At 44.2% G+C, this 22,355-nt stretch overlaps 2 protein-coding genes across 4 annotated transcripts in view; one reads left to right on the top strand and one right to left on the bottom strand.

The window, feature by feature from the left end:
• MYO1H (myosin IH) overlaps window positions 1-5,485 on the bottom strand; it is a 40,571-nt gene extending 35,086 nt beyond the window's left edge. The window contains exons 1-2 of the mRNA XM_040648513.2: window positions 4,864-5,485; window positions 1,427-1,534 (exon numbers count right to left, since the gene is read on the bottom strand). The gene's annotated coding sequence lies outside the window, so the exon portion shown is untranslated. The remainder of the gene's footprint in view (window positions 1-1,426; window positions 1,535-4,863) is intronic.
• A 471-nt stretch (window positions 5,486-5,956) lies between these two features.
• On the top strand, window positions 5,957-22,352 carry FOXN4 (forkhead box N4). 3 transcript variants are annotated; one of them, NM_001396368.1, is given in 10 exon segments: window positions 5,957-6,137; window positions 6,532-6,617; window positions 16,020-16,183; window positions 17,072-17,187; window positions 17,271-17,381; window positions 17,508-17,635; window positions 18,065-18,161; window positions 18,240-18,447; window positions 19,426-19,809; window positions 20,414-22,352. In NM_001396368.1, coding segments are annotated over 9 exon segments (1,542 nt in total). In that variant the 5' UTR covers window positions 5,957-6,137; window positions 6,532-6,534; the 3' UTR covers window positions 20,665-22,352.
• Window positions 22,353-22,355: the final 3 nt, after the last annotated feature.

The raw sequence follows: 22,355 nt of genomic DNA, 5'->3' as shown, positions 1-22,355 counted from the left end.
CCCCCAGTGGCACAGTGCCACAGCGGAGAGTAGCTTCTTTTACTAAAATCACACACACGGAAGAATACGTGGTTTTAAATTCATGCATAGGAAACAGCTGAAATAATCCATGAGACTGGCGACCAGCAAAGACAAGCATGAATACATCAACCTTCCATTTGCCAAGTTGGCCAGGAATAGCATTCTGCTGCTGAGTGAGAGAAAAGGAAATCACTTCTCCATGCGGTTGCAAAACAGTGCTACACGTTTACATAGCACTGAAGTCAAGCAAAGCCAAGTGCCAACTGCTAGATTTCACATGTGTTACATCCTACATAAAGGATAATTTTGTATATGGTTAATTCTGCCTCCCTGGTGAAACCAGAGATTCTTTTCACTTCAGTGGCCTGGACCAGACCCTTGGTTTGTTTTCAGTTTCACACTACCATCAGCCCACTGTAGCTTGATGCTATAATCCTACAGAGCTCAGTGTGCCTGACTTTCTTCACCAGGCGCATCTTCAGAATCAATTTCTATTGCTCCACAGAATCGCCCTTAATTTGGGATAAAAAGTGAGATGTTGCCATCACTTAAAGCTGAAGACTGTCACCGCTAGAAAAACCAAACGTTTATCTTACAATGGCATTTGAAGAGGTTCTGAAATACAAAGAAACTCAGCAGGCAGTCGATGAATTCCCCCTGGCCCCACAAAAAAACATGACAGAGGAAAGAGAAGGAGACACATAATTCATCTTGAAGATACCGGAGGTTTTCTTTTTTTTTCCTGCTGAGTTGGTCTAGTTTGGAAGAGGCTACACCAGAGTGCACCGCAGCGCTGGGGCACTCCCCATCATCCATTTGGTCAGCTAGGTACTGTAGCAGAAGCTGCCAAACAATTGGTTTATTCTCCTGCGATAGTAACCCAGGAAACAAATCTATGATGACACTGTTACATGCATTCGTGAACTTCGTGGCCTTGTAGGTCACTGGACAAATCTCTCTAAACTGAACTGTTGACAGTTCTTTGCAGGGTTCCCCACAGGAAACTGAAGGTTAATTGACCATTCTTTCAAACCATGAAATGCTTTTGAAAATGTTAGTTTTAAGTCCCATAGCCTAAAATCTGATGAAACAGCGTATCTGTGCTACAGTGTCTTGTAATTACTGGAAATTTAAAATTATGGTCAAGGAAGGTGCGGAATTGGCTTAATTAGATTCTCGTGTCACATAAACATGAAATAATGCTCATCTAAATTGTGACTTTGTTTAGAACAGAGATGTTGAGGTAGCAAGACACCTGCCAGAGAAGCTATTATAATGGAACTGACTTCTTCTTGATTATGTTAATTTGGTGATGGCCTTATTAAGAGGAGGACTCCTACATCTTTAGTCTTAGATCCTGAGAAAAATACGTACATGTTTATCTCACATGGATAATCTCACTGACCTCATAGGAATTACCAGGGTGGGTTTCTGCAGGACTCTTCCACCTGGAAAGTTATATTGGTGCAAACATTCACAGAAATCCCAGCAAACACCCGAAGTTCATGAATAACTGAAATAAAAGCAGATTCGATTTTATGAAGTGCAATACAAGTGACAAATTAGTTACACGATCACTTAAGATTTGCAGAAGCTACAAAGAAAACAGAAAGTGACTTTGTCTTGCAGAGGCTGAAGACTGTGCCTCCAGCTGAGGCAGCAAACAGCCACTGAGAGACAGAAGTTCCCAAAGGACCCATGTACTCAACTTCATGTTCACTGCTTCTGTGACAAAACGCTGTGTATTTACAGCACAAAAGCAAGTACCTGCAAAGGTTTCCATTCTTCTTCTTTCCAATCTTTCCACATACAAAGAGGAAAATCCTTATGTGAGAATAGGTATAGATATAAGCTTTTTCTTGTGATTATTTGTGCAATGCAATCCATGGAGATTTGATGAAAACTATCAGGAATATTATTTTAGGAAGGCTGGTGACTATGGGGAGGAAATAGACTAGCCTTACAGGTAATTCTCTCCACTATTCTTTGGCTGTAAAACATAGTCTACAGAAGAGCAATGAAGACATCAAAACAGACTATTTTGTCTGCAGCTCTCTCCCTTGCTGAAGTAACTAACTTCCCATAACTAACTACATTAATACATGACATACATCAGCCAGCAGTATGTTGAGATCTTTTCATATTTGAATAAATGGTAGGTGTTAAAAATATATACTTTCTACCCCAAAGTGCAAAATAAAAGCATTAACAAGTATGTTTACACAGTACAAGGATCTGGCTTAGCTTCACAAATTCAGGCATTCAAAACTCACAAGTACAATGGGTTTTTAGCCCAACCTTTCACACTGACATATTTTCATCAGATGTCAAAGTTCTGGCAATATTACCTTCCACACACGCTGGTACTGATTGTCACACACACCACACTATCTACAGATGATAGAATGGCACATGGAAGCAGTTTTAGCCTCAGTCCTGATTTTGATCATTTCTATAGTCTTATATGAGATCCTGTATCACTGAAAGTAACTATTTTGCTGGAGGCTAAGTAGATATGTATGAAAGCTACATTTCTCAGAGATTACTCTCTTGTTAATGACATTTGGAGGGTTAAAATTTGCTAACAGGCTGTGATAAAGGCCATTACATTGGACATTTGTAGAGGTGGAAAACACATCAGCCAACCAGAATTCTCTCATCACAACACTTGCTCCATAATATTGTGTATAACTGCACAATTACACTATCTATAAACAATGTTATGCCCCCAAATAGATACATATCAAGGCAAAATACTGTTGTATTCACTCACAAAGATAAAACTGTGCTATGCTTTGGTTTAAGTGAACAAATTATGAACAGACTGTCAGTGTTCGTGTTTCCTAGTGGACTCATTTTGTGACTTTGCCAGCTCTTAAAATGCAGATAATAATGGCTCTGTATTCTGCATTACAGTGGCATGTAGAAGCCCCAGGCCCATCCTCTCAGCTGTCATTAGAAATACAGCAGGGAGATCATCTCAGCCTCAGAAAATATTACCTTTCAAATGCATAGCTTCATTGAACACCTTGGAGTAAATCTAAGACACATCTAAATACAAGAAAGATGGTGGCAAGCACAGCAGCTATATCTCCACGTTTCTTATAAACTTCAGAATTATTCAGTAATACGCTGTCCTAAAAGTTACATCTTAACGAAGCAACAAAAATAGAATTAAAATAATAGTAATAATGATAATAATAATTTAAATAAAGTTGGGCTACCAGCAAAGCTTCTCTTTCTGATGACACACTTTACCCTAACTAACCTGGACACAGAATTTTTAGCAGCAAATGCACTTTAAAATGAGCAAGTCAGGCACCAGGACCTCCAGTGTGTTTCCCTTACCTTAGCCATGAGGAAGGGCCTTTTTGTCCGTTACATCCATGCATGTAATCAGTGATTGTGCCTATTGTAAAACTCAGATTCACCATCTGTACGCTCCCAAGTGGCCAGACGAGTGCTAAAACCCCATCCCTATGGGATTAATCTGCAATTTCACACTAAATGATTTTTAAGTGTAATTTGTTACAATACAGTATTCTAAAAGAAATTAAAAAGAAAAGGAAAACAACAACAAACGGTCGGTGTTTTTGCATTGTAATAAAAGGAGGAAGCTTGTAAAGTTCCTATGTTTAAGTGGGTTCTATGGAATCCACTTTCACATTAGTGTCATTTAGCCATGCAAAGATCTTGGTAACTGCAATAGCTGCTTTTTATTTATGAGGAAAAGAATACAAAACCAAACCCAGGCTGTGTGCATTGAGCAGGGGATGATGAAGGATAAAGTACTCACAACCTTGTTTGGGGACTGAGAATTTGCACAACGGAGTTGCAGTTTGTAATATAAATAGAATATCTCAGTTTTGTACGAGAAGGGATGAGCTGCAAAGGCATCGAGTAGATAAAGGAGGTGCAATAGAATCCACTCTTTCACATAAAACAAAGCTGGCTTTAAGCACACAAGGAAATTTCTCCTTTTTAAGAAGCACTGACTGCTTTGAGAAGCACCTCTTTTCACCAAGTAGAGGGCAGTGATCTTCATTCACATCATTACTTTCTCAAAACATTTCAGATGGATGAAAACCATCATCAGAAAACATGCCATGTGAGTGGTAAGAGACTGGGGGTCAGGACACGTCAATGTCCTTGTACCAAAATGATGATGCATTAACACGGAGCAGCTTTTCAGCCACGTTGCCTTCAATGTAGCAACTGTGGCTCCCAGTCCAAGTGGGGTATGAGGTAGGGGAAACGTTTTGATTTTAAAGCCTGACCACATGGCATGCAGAAGTCATCAAAGCCTTTGCAGAGTTATCCTAAATCTCGACTTTTGAGGGTCCCACAACTCTGTCTTCTCTTGTTAGTTTTGACTTAATCACCTAAAGTACACTTGAGAGAGGGGAAAATAAAACAAAACCATTTTAGGGTGACCTCACTTTATAGCAAAACAAATTCATTTCAACGCCCAAAGCAAGCTACTACAGTTCGGATGATAATTCACAGAAATTAAAGCTAATTTTAGGATAAATTCACAGACAAGGAAGTCAATGCCTTTACAGAGTGAATTCCTCACTTCTCTTTGTAGTTTTCTTTCACTGTCTGTTTGCTACAGACCAGTTACTCCAGAGAAGGAAAGAATTTAACTGCTGAACCTCGTGTTATTCTAGAGGTCACATGTGGAAACTTTCCTCATAACATTCAACCAGAACCTTTCTTGTTGCAACTTGCCAAGAACTCCTCTGTTTGTGTTCGCAGAACTAAGCCCTTCATCCCTTCACATTTCAGTTTAAGCTCCTGTAGTGAGTTAAGATGGGTATAAACCACCCCTCTGCTCCATACCTGTCATAATCCGGCTCTTGGAAGCAGGAGATGTGCAAATCCACCTGCATGAGGGGAACGAATCCGCACATCAGGTGTGTTGCCACAAGGAAAGCAGCCGAGCAGAAACTTCAACACAGTGGCTCAGGTAAATCCTCAGAAGCCCTAAAAGAAATGCTGTGTTTTACCTCTACCCCTCCTACAAATGTTAGGCTACAGGAATGCATTACAAATGCTTTTAAGCTGCAGGGTAAGCAGGTAAAGTCTCTAAGTGGCAACAAAGATGGCACAGTGTCTCTGTAATTTAGGGAATCCTTGCAGCTGGGTAAGCTGTGCACCTCAGGCTCCAGCAGCACTGCTGCTTTTTGTTTTAAACGCTCCTTTTTGGCTCTCTGGATAGGCCTGAGATAGGCCGTGACGCTGAGAAATCCAGGACAGTATTTTCTGGGGCTGTCCCCCCGAAAGGGTCTGCTGAGACAGGACGAGGGGAAACGGCTTCAAACCGAAAGAGGGGAGATATAGACTGGATACAAGGAAGGCGTTTTTTGCACTGAGGGCGGTGAGGCAGCGGCCCACGTCGCCCACAGCGGTGGCCTCACGGCGCCTCCCCGCGTCCGCCGCCCCGCGCGGGGCTCTGCGCGCCTCAGCGAGCGCTCCCGGGCACCTTCCCGGGCTCGGACGGGGGGTGGCGGCGGCGGCGGGCCGAGCGGCGGGGAAAGCAGGGCGGCATCGGGCGGGGCGAGCCCGGCTCGGGCGGTTCTCCCCTCAGAGATTTCATTCTGCCCTCCTCACACACAAACCGCCGCCGCACGTTTGAATGCCCCCTCCTCCTCCTCCTCTTTCCCCCCGCTCCTCTCTCCCTCCTCCTCTTTTATTTTATTTTTTTTTTAATACCCTCTGGAAAGTTGCGAGAAGTTCCTCTCGTGCTTCGCTTTTTTTTTTTTTTTTTCTTTTTTTTTTGGTCTCCTTCGTCACGACCCGCTCCCGCCGCGGGGAGGGGGCTCAGGGGGAGGCGGGAGGGGGGGGGGGGGGCGGGGGGGCGGGAATGAGGGGGGCTCTGAGGAAACGCGCTTCCCCGGCCCTGCCCCGGCCCTGACCCCCGGCCGCGCATGCTCCAGGCTGGACAGCTCCTGAGAGGGAAATTTAAAATCGGGGCAGTAGGACGGCCCTGCCTCAGCGCCGACGGGGAGCTCCGGCCCCGCACGGCCCCCTCCGAACCGCCCGAGGAGGACCGAGCCGCCCCCTGAGGGGACAGCGCTCCGGGCCGCGCAGCGCCGGGCCCTGAGGGCCGCCAGGTTGGTGGGAGCGGGGGGCGCGGAGTTCGGGGCCGCCCTCGGGCGCGGCGGGGGCTGCGCTCACCTGCGGGCGGCCCGCAGCGCCGGGCGGTGCTCGGGGCCGGGGCGGCGCTGGCGGTGACACCGCTCGCCGAGCACGTTGGCTTCGCCCTTATGACAGCGTTTCGTAGCTGGCTGTGTGGCCTAAGCGCGAGCGGCGCGCTCGGAGGTCGTGCCTTTGGCTCTGCTTTCCCATCGCTTGGGGTTTTCAGTTGGAATTTTGTTCGTCCCCTCCCCTTGCTGAAGTGCTGGATAGCTACTGCGTGCGTGCCTGTAAATGTCTTCTTCGGGTTTTTTTTTCCCCTTCTATTTTTATTTTATTATTATTATTATTATTTTTTTTTTTTTTGCAAAGGAGATGATAGAGAGCGATCTCCCGTCCATGATGTCAGGACTCATCCGGAGCTCAGGGCACAGCCAGCACGCTGCCCAGGAGTACAGGTGAGGGCTGTGATTGATGGAGAACCACACAGCACCACCAAAACCCGCCGACTGATGGCACACAAACGATTCTCACCGTTTCCTTATGCAGATGGATAGAAATCCTGTTCTAAAAAGCCAGCTGTGCCCATTTCTCTTGCTCCTCTTCTCTTGCTCTTCTTGAGTTGAACCAATAATGACCAGTAACTCACTGCTTACTTAGAGTGATTCCTATTTAAAGCGTGTAGATACTAAGCCATATTGGTTAAATGCACCTTCCAAGCCATGGGCTGACCTCTCACTCTCTCTCTTCAGTATGAGTGTTGTCAGACAACGTATACATCAATTATTGTTAATTCATAATTATCTAAAAGTTTCCTTTCAGGTCACATTCTGCATTATTGTGCAAAGACAAAATCACGTGCAATAAGCACCGGATAAACTTCTCATTAAGACAAGCAAGTACATACATAGTACTTCAAATCACTATTGTATATATATATATATATATTAGTTCTACTAATATTAATGAGAGCAAATCTAGTTTTGCCAGCAGCCTCTGATCTGATAACTTGTCTATACCAATGCACATCTTTCACCATGCAAAAGCATTGTTAGAAGTCATGGGATAGCTCTGCATGAATTACAGTGCGCTGGGTTAAGTTAGGTTACATCTTGTCACATGATGCCAAGTTCCAAGAAACACAGAATAACACGATCTGGCTCTCACAATGAATAAAAAAAAAAAAAAAGAATCTATTTTTTCTATTTTTTGTTCTTGTTTTAAAGTGAGGAGTGAGAGATGAGAGATTCTCTCCTCCCTCCCAGCCTGAGGGTGTTTTCACACAGTTCTGCGGGTAACAGTGCTCAGCTGCAGGTATTCTTCTATCAGCCTCTCTCTATTCAAAATGCAAACACTGCACTGCAGCCCCTTGCAGCTCAACAAGTGATTTGTTATACCCTCCGCAGCCGCTGTGGAAGAAGGGTTGTGGAACTCTGTTTTGCTGTTTATGAAAGCATTCTTTGCTCCAGACGTTTTGTTGGCTATGTAAATATTTGTAAAGAAATATTCAGTATTTAATGAGGGGTGTGTATGAGAGAGGTTTCTGGGTACTTACATTTAAGTCTGTATCGGTGCCCTGAAGAGCACACCACCTTAACAAAGACCCTTATTATGGGGAGAATTATTCTTTAACTCGTTAAAAAAAAAGCCCCGTTTTTTTTCCTTTGAGAAAGATAGGATTTATCTTAGTGCCAATAAAGGAACTGTAAGAGTTTCTCCTTTATTGGGAAGTCAGCTCCTTTTAAAAACAACTTTTAATCTCTGCTAAACATTTTGAACTCAAAGATCAGAGTTCTCTGAAGTTTTTAACCCATTTGTGATTTCTTTAATGCAGCTTTAAAATGAATTATTTGACCTCATTTAATAGTGGCAAATTCTGATAAAAATGCATAAAATCTGAACTGCACCATAAATGCAGAGCAGTATTTGTCCTACTTCATGAGAAAACACTTTGGATTATGTAAAAGAAAATCTTTTAGACTGAATGATTTTAGGAAAAGAATAGACCTGTCAAATTCTATCAGCTCTGTTTACTCTCCTGCTGTCACCACAGTCCAAGACTGGAACCCACAGTCCCGAGTGCTCCATGGGGGAGCATCAAGGCTCTGCAAAATGGGGAATGGCCTCCAATTAGTGAGTGGGAGGCTGGGTCTGGGCTGAGAATACTCTTCTGTCTCACTTGGAATCTTTCAATTGGGCAATTGGACTTAGAGGAGAGCAGGCTTTCCTGGGAGGCTGCAGCAGAAAATGCTGAAAAGGGGGAGAGTGTGTGTGCATGTGAGCTGGGGATCAAAGCAGTAAATACCTATAAGTTTTCATGCATGTATGCATAGATCTCAAAACGGCTGATTTTTTTTTATTATTAAAAAAAAAAAAAAGAGGAAAAAAATCACTAATTTTAGCAGACATGAGAATTCTCTGGATCTAAAGCATCTGTAGCAAATTTGACGTAGCACATAGAGTTGTTAGGAGGATTAGGCTGCTATGCAAAGACCTGAACTGTTTGCACTTTGACAAAATTATTTTGGGCAAACATCTCTTCTGTGAGATGTAAAACATCATGCTGTCTGGGAATGATTAGGGCCATCATAGCTTCCCCAGCTCCTACATTTCTCTGGGGCTGTCACTGCCAGACTGTCAATGCAAAGTAAAGCTTCAGCCAAAAAGTGCCTCTATCACCTTCCCAAAGAAAATACTGCAACCTTCAGCATTTTCATAACTGTAGCAGTGACAAGTACTGCTGGTGACTTCATTTTACATTTCAGGGAATAAAGGTAGAGAATCATACCACTGGGATTTTTAAGCTTTTGAGATTTCAACACTTGGCTAATTATAATGAATAACTGAATATTGTGTTGCAGTGTAAACATTTTGATGTTGAATCAGAGTATGTGCTTACCTTGCAGTGGTGCTCCTGTGTTGTTTCAGCACAAAGCTATGTAAGTTATAGGAGCCCACTCAAAGACTTCTAAACCAATGGAGATCTCCCATAATCTTCAATGGGCTTGGAGCTGGCCTTTGACTTATTTGCCTTGTGAATGCTTCAAGCAATATTGAATATAAATAATATAAGCAATACTGAAATTTGCAATCCATTTTCTTGCGGTTTAGTTTCACTGAACATTAGTAACTGGTGCAAGAGAAGTAAAAGATCTATTGCAATGTATACAAGTACAGAATTGGATTTAACATGAAAACTTTTAGGATTTGGAGCCCCACTGAGGCAGATGAAAGGGAAATAACAGACTTACAGTAGTTTACTTTTGGCTTGGCTAAGGTAGGCTTGGACTTGAGTATAATGTATTCAGTATGTTAGTAGACTGTATTCCTCTTCTTCCCATTTTAATTGTCCCTTTGATTCGTAAATACAGTGGTCAGTATTTAACTGATTAGATAGTCTGATTCAGTTTTTTTCTAAAACCTTTAATTTCTACAAGCACAGTTTGGCATCAAATTGTGCTTTGAAAGTACAGGGTTTTTTTGTTAAGCTGACCTTTAGTTCATGTCCTGAACAGTTATGGTTTTACTTTCTCTAGCCATTGATTCAGAGACTACTTAATCCTAGCAGCAAATCCCATAAGCCTTGGATTGTCATGTCCACAGTCCTCGTAGACACGTAACCACTATGTTCCCTATGTTCTAGACATGACTGCATTACAGTGGTGAAAATAGTGGACAGTCTTTATCTTTTATGGCTCTCGGGACATTTCAGCTCTCCTAAGTGGTAGTCTCCTAGCTGGTTTTGGAGCAAGCTACAGTTGGGTGTTTTCCACAGTCAATCCTGTGGATAGATGGAGGCTGGGGGTTTGCATGAAGTAAATTTCTGCAGACAAAAGGTTACAAATGCATAACTAACAACACCGTAATTGTTCCTGAAGAAAATGTCAGTGTCCATTCCCTTGACACCATGTGTGTCTGACAGGGAGTGAGATAATGACTCGATGTGTCGGAGGAATTTCATCACAGGACTTGCTTCATTCTTTCAAAAAAATGTGAGAAACCTCCTAGGAATCAGTCAAACTCGGGCTGCAGTGGATTGATTTAAGTGGATTAGCTCAACTGTTTCCTATGCAGTTCCTGAAATGTGCTAATCAGTATTAATAAAAAAAAAAAAATAGTGGCCCTTGCTTCTCAAATTGTCTTGCAGTGGCTGCCAGAGCTGGGGAGGACTGGTTGGTAGCTGGGCAGTACCTAGCAAGATTCTGAGGCTATTGTGTTTCCAGTGAAACCAGAACTGAGCTCCTATGTTACCTCATAAAAGGTGCTTGACCTTCAGTTCAAGACAAGGAAGCAGAAAACTTGCATTTTTTTCAGCATTCTTGTGAGAAACCTCACGTGCTCAGGGCTCACCCCTCTTGTTTTGCCCATTGAGAAAATCTCGCCTGTGCGGAAAGCACAGCACAACTTCTGCAAGGGAAAGCACAGCGTATTTCATGTCCCCTTTACACTGGATTAACTATCTGCGCAGGATCCCAGGCAAGTAAATCAGTTCAGTGCTAATGAATAGCAGCTGAAGCAATGTTAGAGGAAAAAATAGCTTCCCCAGTAGACAACGCTACTGGCTTTCACACAAAACATTCACGTAGCACTAGATACTTCAACACATTTTTGCATCAAGAAGAAACTTATTTTGACATTAGGCACTGCTCTTTTTCCAACAGAACATACTGTCGGTTAAGATACAGGCTGCACCTGGGAAATCTTAACCTACAGGAAGAAAGAGTGATTGTGTGGGTGAAGCAGAGCAAGGAGTGAGCTCTGGGTTCAGTGCTGACACTGCTGCTCACTTCCTGTTAGGCTTAAGCAAATCATGTAGGTCACTTGTAATTCAGTTTCTCTTCATCCCGTACCAAAATGAGGTAACGGGGTGTTGTGAAACTCTGAGCTGAGATGTATAAAAGTCTCCTACAGCACATCTATAACTGGTTCTTTTAGAGCATAAGTATCTTTGCAGAAGGTTTTTGGGGAATTCTCTTCTCTTCTGAGCCATGGTGTTATGAAAAGGAGAAGACCAACACCTGTCAGGGTAATTATTTGCCTTTTCCTCACTTGTTTTGGTTCATCTAATCCAAAGTTTCCTGAGCTGTAGTTGTGGAGGGATGTTCTGGTTGTTCCTGGACAGCTGCCTAATTTCTCTTCTTCTTTCCAGCAAGAAATTACTAAAAACCTGAAGACAGGTAGGAGAAAGGCAGGCTGGGCACTTGGGAGTGAATGGGTAGCGTGATTTCAAAAGGTGGAGTGGAATTGCAGACCAGAAACAGCAGTGAGAGCAGCGAGAGCAGCTGGCACAGGAGCAGGGAGAAAAGGGACTGATGGCTGCGGAGTGTGGAAAACAGACCCTGGTGCAGGGAAGGGGGAAGGTGGGAGGAGAAGTGTGTAGCAGGGAAGAGCAGAACAGTCAGAGTGAAGAGCAAAAGGAGACAGGTTGACTCAGTAAAACAGAGTAATTCTCACCATGGAGACAGCTGAAGAGTCACACAACATTACTGTTTTCCTTGTGTTGCTTTATGAATCAGAAATTGCTTATTATGAGGCCATTGCATAATCCCAGACAAAAGAAAACAGTTTCTCAGAACCACTTCAAGAGAAAGTTTTCGTAGGATTCTTCTTGTTCAATTGCTGCTCTCTGGATAAACCATTGCCAGCAGCTAATTAAGAATCTATCACTGCTGACTGCCTCTCCTTGAAGTTGCATTGCTTATGCCCCAATGTCAGAGCTGGCAGGGATAATGAAAACTTTCCACTGAGAGACATTAGAACACTATGGTTGAAGTTGAATATGCCAAATACAGCCACAGTGTTTTGGTTTGGGTTTATTTAGTAGAACAGTGGCAATGCTGAGTTGCTGCCGTGCTCTAATCTCTTTGCACCAGACTCACCCTGCAACATCAACCAGTTTGAGTGCTTTGCACATTTTGGAGACAGACTCCATGCAGGCGGAGTCCTCTGAAGGCTGGAAGGCACAATACTTACAGAAATATGTCACTTTGCATACCGTATTATAAACCAGAATCCCCAGTTATTGGCTAAACTACCTAGAGATAAAATATTTTAAGTCTTGCTTGTCATTGCCAGGCTTTTCTTTAGCCTCAGCAGAGGTGTTTGTCAGGCTGTTCTATAGCACCATTGAAGAGATGGTTGCTGTGTTCTCCAGTGTCAAATTCCTCATGCACCAGTGTTTGCAGGTGTAGAAATGGCCTGATCACCCTGACAGCAGTTCCTGCAGTGATGAACTGCATTAGATTCAGCTCAGTAGATCCAGCTCAACATGAAGGAAGATGGTGAGGTTAGATTTACAAATACAGATCCAAATTCAGTCCTGACATTCCAGGTTCCTGCAGGGTTGTGCCAGGAAGGAACTTCTTTCCATATAGCTAGCTGTTTAGTTGGTCTCTCCTTCCTATGCAGGAACTATGTTTCAGATAGCAAATGTGCCAGTGTTTTGCACTGCTAAAAGACTCAAATGATCTTGGTCATACATGCAACCAATGCAGGAGTCCAGTTCCCCAGTGACTGCTGGCAGGAAAATCTATAAGCTCAGCATAAGGGGATTCCTTTCCATGTTATTCATCCTGACTCAAGTAAACCCCGTGCAGGCTGGCTGATGGCCAAGCTCTGTTGGAGCTTATCTCAAGTGGATAAATATTTTGGGCAACGTACAATAGAGCAGATAGCAAAGATGAATGTTATACTGAGCACTTCTGCATCATGTACTGTAGATCTCAGGGTGCCTTTCAAAGGAGGCCAGCATGGGGCCAGCATCCTCTGATACACAGAGAGCTGGGGCATAAATCTTCAACATCACATGGGTTCTTACTAATGCAGTTACCTTTCTAGGGTAAAAACACATAGACACAGGGTTGTTTTTTTCCTGCAGAGGGTTGAAAGGAGAGGGCTGAAAATGGAATTGCATCGTTTCACCACACCTTTAAAAGATAATATTATGTTTGTAACAACTTTGGTGCAACTGGAACCTTCCTGCATAGGGTGTAGCAGTTCAGCTTACGTACCAGACAGCCCTGGGGAATGTGCAGCTGGGGACATTTTCGGCAGCGTGCATTAATTATAGCGTATCACTATTTATCTCATTTACATGCATTGAAAGGAAATGGCTGCTTTTACTACAGTGCCCCATTGTGCCAGGGGCTGTGAACACCCATCTACAGGCAGGATCTCTGGCTCCTGAAGTTTACCCTGAAATGTGAGACAGAGAGGATGGTGGAGGGGAGTGGAATCTAAGTACGTGGTATTACAGTATGTATTTATGTATTAGTAGTTGGCCTGGCACAGGCATTTTTTCAGGTCAGAAAGGTTGAACCCTATGACATTACAGTGCTAGGTATTACTGTATTACTCTCTTTCCAGAGAGAGTTAGATCAGCATTTTTCACTAAAATCAGGAACACTTTGAGCCTGTGTACTGTGAGATAAGCTGGGTTTGTGCTGCAGAATAAATCTGGGCACCTTAAAACATCTTGGAGAATGAATGGATGCACTTTAAGCAGTCTTGCCTTCTTGAAGGCATATGAAATTTCAGCATTGCTTTTGGAGACAGCCTGAAGAATAGTCTTCAATTGTAAAATATTTTTTTTTTATTCTGACAGAACTTAATTTTTTTCCCCCGTGATTGATGAAAACAGTTATTCTGACAGCTATCAAATCCATTGAAAAAATGTACATGAGCAGCCAGGGGTGCTTTTAAGTCTTGTGAGCTTGAATCCCAACAGCTGTCCCATGGTAGCATGGAGAGAGGAAGACAACGTCTTTGTCTCGGACAAAGAATTGGCTCACACACCTTGCCTTGTTGTTTGCCTCTAGCATTGCATCTTGGTGTCTGTTTGAAATGGAGCTCAGTGAGTGTGACACTGAGTTTAAATTGGGTATAAGGAAGTTGTTGACCAGGAGGGTGGTGAGGCACTGGTATGGGTTGACCAGAGAGGTGGTGGTACCCCATCCCTGCAGACAGCCACAGTCAGGGGATGGAGCTGTGAGCACTGATGGAGCTGTGGGTGTCCCTGCGCACTACACTGCAGACCAGACAGCCTTTGGGACTCCCTTCCAACTCAAACTGTTCTATGATTCTATGAGGGAGCTGCAGGTATACATTCCCTCCATGCTGGAGGGGCATGCAGTGTGGATCCTGGGGGGAGGATCATCCAATTTTGGATAGCACCCAGTCCTCCAGGGCATATCATCAGTCCTCTGCGCATCTGGGAAGCGCTATGTGAGGCTCCACCAGAATAAGCAGGAAGCAGGGACCTTTCCTCCCCCAGGAGGCACCCAGGGAAGGCTGCTGCACAGCCCCAGTCCCACTGCACGGAGATGCTCAGAGCTGCAGAGGGCATGTGGAGGATTCATGGGCTGACAGGAGGCGTGTGCGGTGGGTGCTGACCCTCGCCGCCCATCTGACCCCACTGTTTGTTGAGGGAGCTGACTTGTCTGGGAGGACTGGCAGGGACCAGGGTGCCAGATGGCATGTGTGTGCGTGTTGTGTGTCGGCTGTCATTCAGCCAGATTAATGTGGAGTTGGTAAAAAAGGAGAAGGGGGAAAAAACAATTAAGCAAGAATCCCAAAAACAATTGAGGCCACGTGCCACTGGGCAACAGTCGTTTGCTCCACAATGGGTTATCGGCTTACAATGAATGGGCCCAACTGTTGCAAACGACATGAGCCTGCCCAGTTTTCAAATCATTTAATGCTCTTGTTTTCTTCCAATCCAGCCAATCTCTGGGCCAGGAGAGCGGTCACCTGATATTCTTTTTCTGTATTTAAGTCCCAGGCCTCACAAAATAACTGAACAGTGGTAACCATGGCAATGCTAATTATTGCACTTTAACTACAGTACGAGAAAGAAAACGGGGTAGGCTGGGAGAGAGTTGTGAAGATGTTTCTGGCCAGGATTTTAGCTTTTTGGCTCCTGCTCGTGGCTTTTTCTTTTTCCTCCTTCTTTTCAAAGCCTTTTTACAAACAAACAAATTACATCCTGCTTTAAGGATTCCCCAAATAATAACCTCAGGAACTTTTGATGCATGTTTGAGGAAATCACAAATAGAGGAGCTGAATGCTCTGGATCACCAGGCACTGGAGTTCTGGCTTGTTCTTTTGAGCTGCCTTGGAATCATATGGAACATAAAAGATGCTTCAGCAAGAGACCAGATTTCTTTAGGCCTTCTGCATCGTTATTTGGCAATAAGCATGCATTAGTGCCACACAGCTGGCTTCAACACATCTATGAGAGCAAACTGTTTCTGAGCTTCACGGCTCCTCGTTAACCAGTAACTTCATATCCCTGAATGGAAAAGATCGATGGTTCATGACATGAAATTTTGCTTATGCACCCACCAATGGGATATACAGGGGCTGGGAAAAGCTCTCCCCAGCTGTTAAAGCCAGCAGCAGGCTGTGGAGGATCTGGGCACAGAAACTTTTCCAGGCTAGCTGCTCACTGTGTTTTAATGTTTGTCAGGTCAAAAGTCCTGACAGATTTCTCCTACTTTAAGGCCATACAAGTACAGATTTCTGACAAAAGTGAAAATGACAAATCAGTTTGGGTTTTGGTTCTAGGCAGTTTCTCTTCCACGTTCTCATGCCTTCTTCCCCTCCAAATACTGAGCAAAATATTTTCTTATCTAAAACGTTTCAAATTGTACAAAGGAACACATGATTAAAAAGCAAAGGATGTCAGTAACTAGCCAGCTGTGAAACAAAAGGTCACATCTGAACTCTGCAAACAGAATTCCAGCCTGATGTGTATCCCCTGCTGACCTCCACGAGCTCAGGCATCCCAGACATCTCCCTTCTTACCAGGGACGGTTTTGCAGCATCTCAACTCTTTTCTAACCTCTCATGCTGTTTTGCAGGCTCTTAGCTTCTGACCCCTCCCAGCTGAGCGAAGATGACCTCCCCAGTGACTTGCAGTCCTTGTCATGGCTGACATCTGTTGATGTCCCTCGGTTACAACAGATGGCCAGTGGAAGAATGGATTTTGGCCTTGGTGCCCAGAATGCAATGCTACAACAGACAGGTAAACTGTTAGGATGGTAAATAACTGCTATTTAAACGACACAGCCTACTGCCCCTTTCACTTTTCTCTGCATACTCCAGCTTTCCTATTAGCAAGTCTGTTTTAGGTACATTACTTTTCACTTCCTGACAGAAGACCTGGACCCCGTTGTCTTCTGATAAAGATATTGCTGATCTATTTCTTTCACTTCAAGAGGCAGAGTCCTAGCAGTCACAGCAGCAATCTTAGGATCCAGCAGACTGCTCTGCCCATTCTAGTTGCCAATGCCACGTGTGAAATTGGGCCAAGGTATTTAATACTTGTATTTCAGAGGTTTTCAACAGCTTGGAAATTAGGTAATTAATCTTTCTTGTTTGTTTCAACACTGATAAAACTAAGAGTATCTTATTTACCCCATACCTGTTTGCTTCACACAGACTTACAGCATCTGTTCATTGAATGCCTTCCTTTTCTTCGTGAGCATCCTTCAGGCAAACACACTTGTTCCCTAAGGCATTCTGCCCAGCAAGCTCAGCGTATCATCTTGCTTGCTTTAGAGCAGAAATCCGTCTGGAGTATAGAGAGCTCTGAATTTCTGTTTTGTTTCTGGATTGTTTTTTTTTTTCCCTTTGTAAGATACTGTGTCTGTAACAGCACTGTGCACTGTTAAACAGCTGTCACCTTTCAGTCTCTACAGAGCAAGTTTTAGAAGCAGCTGAAGTCATCTTTGCAATTTGAGAAAGCTTCAGAGTTCTTTTTGGGATGGAAAGCCATAGGGAGGTGTGATTATCCACTCCAGACCTAGCTGTGTTCAACTGCATCTATTAAAAATAAACCTCAGCTCTCTTTTCTGAAGTGTAGTCCCACGTGAATGTTTATTACATTTGTTTTTTTTTCTTTTCAAAACAGGTCCTGTGGCAAGCAACATGCACTCCACGGGAGCACCTGGAGCAATGATTCATGTCCAGGCCAGCCTGCCACAGGGAGTCCTGGGACTGAATTCTATTTCATCACATGGAGCAAGTGTAAGAGCAGCCCTTGCAACACTTCTTAGGAAAAGATGTTGGTAATCTGAAGGCTGACACGTCTGTTGTCTTTGTCTCTGCAGATGAACCAGTACTCTGTAGGTGGGCAGCCCTCTCCTAGTTTACAGACACAGCAGCAGCTCTTCCCTCCTCATCCACAGCAAGTGTTTGCCATAGCCCAGAATACACAACAGGTACTGTTGTTTACTTGTGGTCCATGTCTCAGAGTGCCTTCTAAGATCATCTCTAGGACTCTTTCAAAAGAAAAAGCCCTAAGCCTACACACAGTCGTGGACAGTCTTCTTTTCCTTTGCATACAGTGTAACCCAGCAGCAATCTACAACACATCGTATGCCACTCAGCCACATTATCCTCAGCCACGCCTGGCTCCTCACTCTGCCCAAGAACTGCATCCAAAACATTACCCCAAGCCCATCTATTCGTACAGGTGAGTAGATACCAGCACAGCGTGTTACTCAGAGCCTGCTTTGGGCTGACTTCACTATAGGTGTGACAGCACAAGAACATTTGATTCCTTTTGAAGGGAACGCAAATCCATTCACCCACCCAAGAGTTCTGTGGAAACTGCCTCTGGGGGGTAGCAGGAATGAACAAGCAAACTAGTTCCTGGCCATCAGCACAAAGGTAGAAAAACAGCACAAGGAGGTAAAATCTGCAGGATCAGAGGGTGTCTTCTGAGCACTTGAAAACTCACTGGCTATAGATCCTTAGGGCGAAACAGAGTACTAGGGGAATCCCGTGGTCAGCCAGGTGTTTGTATCTGAAGGGAGATGGCTCTGAGGTTGCTAGAAGACAACATGATGTACGCAACCTGTTGCATATGCAACCTGTTGTTAAACGTTTCTCTGTCCTTTAGTTGCTTAATTGCAATGGCACTGAAGAACAGCAAAACAGGCAGCCTCCCCGTGAGTGAGATCTACAGCTTCATGAAGGAACACTTTCCCTACTTCAAGGTATGCATACAGCTGGGGGTAGAACATCACTTACTTTGTTCTCAGCATATTTCTCTGACGTCTTTCTGTGTCTTTCAGACAGCCCCCGATGGCTGGAAAAACTCCGTGCGCCATAACCTGTCCCTGAATAAGTGTTTTGAGAAAGTGGAGAACAAGATGAGTGGCACCTCTCGCAAGGGATGCCTGTGGGCTCTCAATCCTGCCAAGATTGACAAAATGGAAGAGGAGATGCAGAAGTGGAAGCGGAAGGACTTAGCTGCCATTCATAGGAGCATGGCTAACCCAGGTAGGGCTTATATTACACTTCAGTTGCTTGTGTTAAAAATGTCTGCTTGGCCAGGAATACATGAGTTAAAAAAAAAAAAACACCAAGCTCTGCAGAACAGTGCTGGCTAGCACAGAGCTCTTGGGCCTTCCAACAACCTCTGCCTTAAACTGCACAGCCAAAATGATCCCTGAGCACTGCACTGAATTGGGTCACTACTGCTGCAGAGATGGAAACCCTCACCATAAACTGATCCCCACATTCTAGATGTGTATCTTTTTCCTCTATGCTAACTAACTTATCTAGCACATCCAAGGCCTTATGAAGAGTTATGCTGCCTCCAGAGTAAGCATTTATAGTGGCAGTTTTTGATGTTGTTTTTTTCTTTTGGCTGTTGCTCTGCAAAACTCTTTACTAAGACTCTCATTCTTATTTATAAAAACCACATGCTTGTTTTGGAAGCTTTCAGCAGCTCAGCATTAGCTAAATCAACCAGGTTTTGCTGTAAATTCTCTAATACACAATCTGATAAATATCATTCTCCTTTACTTAAAAACAATAGTGCCACTGAAACTGCCAGGAGGCTCTCCTGTGAATCTTACCTGGGAAACAAACAGAATTTGGAGTGTTGCTGCGAGCAGGAGACCTTCCAAGGATGCTGCCCATGCTGGTTGGGTTGCTCTGTGCAAACTTCATGTGATCACTTTTGTCTTTAAGCTGTGTTAGGAGTTACTATGGAAGTTGACTAGGGTATGGGTTAGGGACAGAGAAGTAGATGGCACTTCTTTGCAATTTGAGCAGCCAGTTTGCACAGTCAAAGCTTGCCTTTTGTGCTGCTTCTCACACGGTCACAGATGCTGCTTGCTTTCTAGGTTTTATTACAAAAGTGCAAAGCTGTGCTCACAGGTGAAATGAATGAAATGCTTTGATAGGAACCTACTTGAACAAATGGGTTAAACTTCCTCTTTTCTTCCTTGGGAATGGGCATTGCATGCACAGAGGAGCTGGACAAGCTGATTACTGACAGACCTGAGAACTGCAGGCGCTCCAGTAAACAGGCAGAACCTGAGATCTCTACCCTGAACCACATGGCAGCAGCCCAAGGCCGAATCTCCATCTCCCAGCTGCAGCCCCAACCGATCATGACTCTCTCGCTGCAGTCTGTCCCTCTGCATCACCAGATCCAGACCCAGGCTCGCATCACGCCGGACTCCCCAGCACCTGCACAGACACCTCCTCTCCACACTCTGCCTGACATCAGCCACAGCCCTCTGCCCCACCACCCCATGGGCCGTGCCCCTCCTGACTTCCTGAACATGACCGCAGACATGAACACGGAGGTGGATGCTCTGGACCCAAGCATTATGGATTTTGCATTGCAAGGTATAGGAGAAGGAAGCTGGGGGAGTGGAGGGCAGGATTTATACGATTGTGTCGTTGCTGAATATATATCCAAGGGCTTCAGCAGGACTCACTGGGATGGAATTAACTGAGATGAAATCTTGTGCTGGGTGCTGGCCTGTGCAGCTTGATTTCCCCAGCCTTCCTCATTGCATTTCTACCCTGTGCTAGATAGGAAAGCAAACTACCTTCATGGTTCAAGTTCAGGCACTGCAGTAGATATAAATAGACCTGTCCACCTAAAGATCTGGGACACCACACCTCTCCGTCCCTCAGAAACCATAGCTCTACTTGTGCCTTGGTTTCTCCTATTTGTAAACCTTTGGCTTATGGAGATCCTTAGCATGATCCTTGGGTTTCATTCTGGTCAGCACGTGGTAGATTGCTGCTGTCCAGGAAGGACTGAATTGCTGGAGCCCAGAGGGCTGTGGGGGAACAGATGCTGACTGCCTTTGCACTCCAGATCTGCAAACTGTGCTGTTTCTAAACAGCACGTAAAACCCTTTAGCTAAGGACTGACCCCCACCCCACACCGTGCCTGAACAGGTTGGATATGTTGCTGTGACTGGAATTTAATCTTTTAAAGGTAACATATGGGAGGAAATGAAAGATGACAGCTTCAGCCTTGACACCCTGGGTGCCTTCAGCAACTCTCCCCTGCACCTCTCAGACTGTGACCTGGGCACTCCTGGCCTCACCCCCATTTCCAGTGGCAGCGATCACTCCTTGTCAGACTTTCAGGTCACAGGCCTTTATACCACTTACACCTCCGTGGACAACATAGCAGCAGCTCAGTACATGAACCCTCAAGGCAACAAGCCCATCGCTCTGCTCTAAATGTTGCACCGTTCCGTGGACCTTGAATTCAGGGGCTAGTTTCTCCCAACCCTTAAATCCAACCCGAAAGCAATAAAACAGCTCCTCCTGCAGACACATGGAAAGTGTTGGCTGTTTACTGGGACACAGCACACAATGCCAAAATAACTCAAACCAGTACCAGTGGAGTCCTACTCTACCTTTCATCCGTGCCAGGACTGAGATTGGATGGTGGTGTTGCAGGGCTGGTGAGCTCTTAAGGACTTGGAAGGCATCAGTAGGAACTTCTACTAGAATGGAGCTGAGCTAAAAATTAGTCCAGTTCAGGAGAACACGTTTTCTTGACGTTATAATCTAGACTTACTTGTTGATGATGTTCTGTTGTCACACACACAGAGGCCAACGCAACTCAATGGTTGGATGAGCACCAAGTTCACGTCCAGAAGGGTTGATCTTGTACCACGTTCATCTTGCTTCTCACCTTGCCAAATGACTGTTGCCTTGAACAAAGTTCACACGCAGGTTCTGGAGGCGTTTGCACCTCTAACACTTTTCTGACGTAACTGTTGCTAACTTATTGTTATGAGCTAGGGGGAAAGAAAAGGAGCAAAAAAGATTGCTAGTGAGAAATCCATAGCAGACAACTGCTGTATCCAGGGCTTAAAAACAAAGCCCTTACCCATGAAGGAAGCGGTACTACTGAATGACGCAGCTGATCGCTGGCTAGAAGTTTGTAGGAATTATGCCTATTTTTAGGACTTGTTTAAAAAAAAAAAAGATTAGATTTTCCTTTTTTATAGTACTGTGCATTGTGCTTCTGTCCATGTTTGTGCTAGGCAGTATTACTATTTGTAAATTTATTTATATTTATTGTTATGAAGAGAAATTATGTAAACTGAGCACTGTTCAGATTTTAAATGCTGCAGTAACCTGTTTTACATCAGCTAAGTTATTCACCTTCAGAAACACAACTTCAATCACTGTTTGTTACACTACATTTCTTTTAAATAAGCACTTTTGATACTGTGAAACTCATTGTTTGTTGTTTTTTTCTTAAATTCAGAGACCAAATATTGTAGCTGTACGGCACCAATTGAGAACCGCCTTCCCATTCTGATTAGTCCAAGTAAAACTGTTTCTAATTTAGATCTTTAGATTTACGTACTCCACTTTATACTTGGTAACACACGATGCAAATAAAGAAATTGTATGAAACATCCAACAGTTAAAAGAACCTGAAAACTACATTGAAATTTAGCATTTAGTCTACTTATACCTCTGTGACCATGGAGTCATAACGTCTCATGCGTTGTCTGTTCCATTCAGGGCTCTGCCAGTCGCAGTCCTCGTACCTGCAGTGCTCGTGGCTGGGGCTGCTCGTGGCACACAGCCTCTCCAGCCTCCATCCAGGTACAAAGCACCAACTGCAGCACCCAGCTGTGTGACCTGGGGGCAGCAAGATGCTGGAGCAGCCCCACCAACCCAGCGCAGGTACCTTGTGAAAAACACTGCTGGCAGAGTCAGGGGCTGGAAAACCTGCATACCTGTATCTTTCCAAGTGCGTGCATCCATGCCAGCCTCTTCCAGAAGGCCACGACGGTCTAAGTCATAATTTATTGTTTGAGAACAAATGTGATTACTGATCATTTGCTGTGTCATCTATGCTGTCTTCATTTTTAAAAAAATAAATAATATTTCTTAGCACGAAACCT

The sequence above is a fragment of the Gallus gallus genome, chromosome 15 (genome assembly GCF_016699485.2).
Source record: "Gallus gallus isolate bGalGal1 chromosome 15, bGalGal1.mat.broiler.GRCg7b, whole genome shotgun sequence".
Lineage (NCBI taxonomy): Eukaryota > Metazoa > Chordata > Aves > Galliformes > Phasianidae > Gallus > Gallus gallus.
This window is presented reverse-complemented; position numbering and strand designations above follow the sequence as displayed.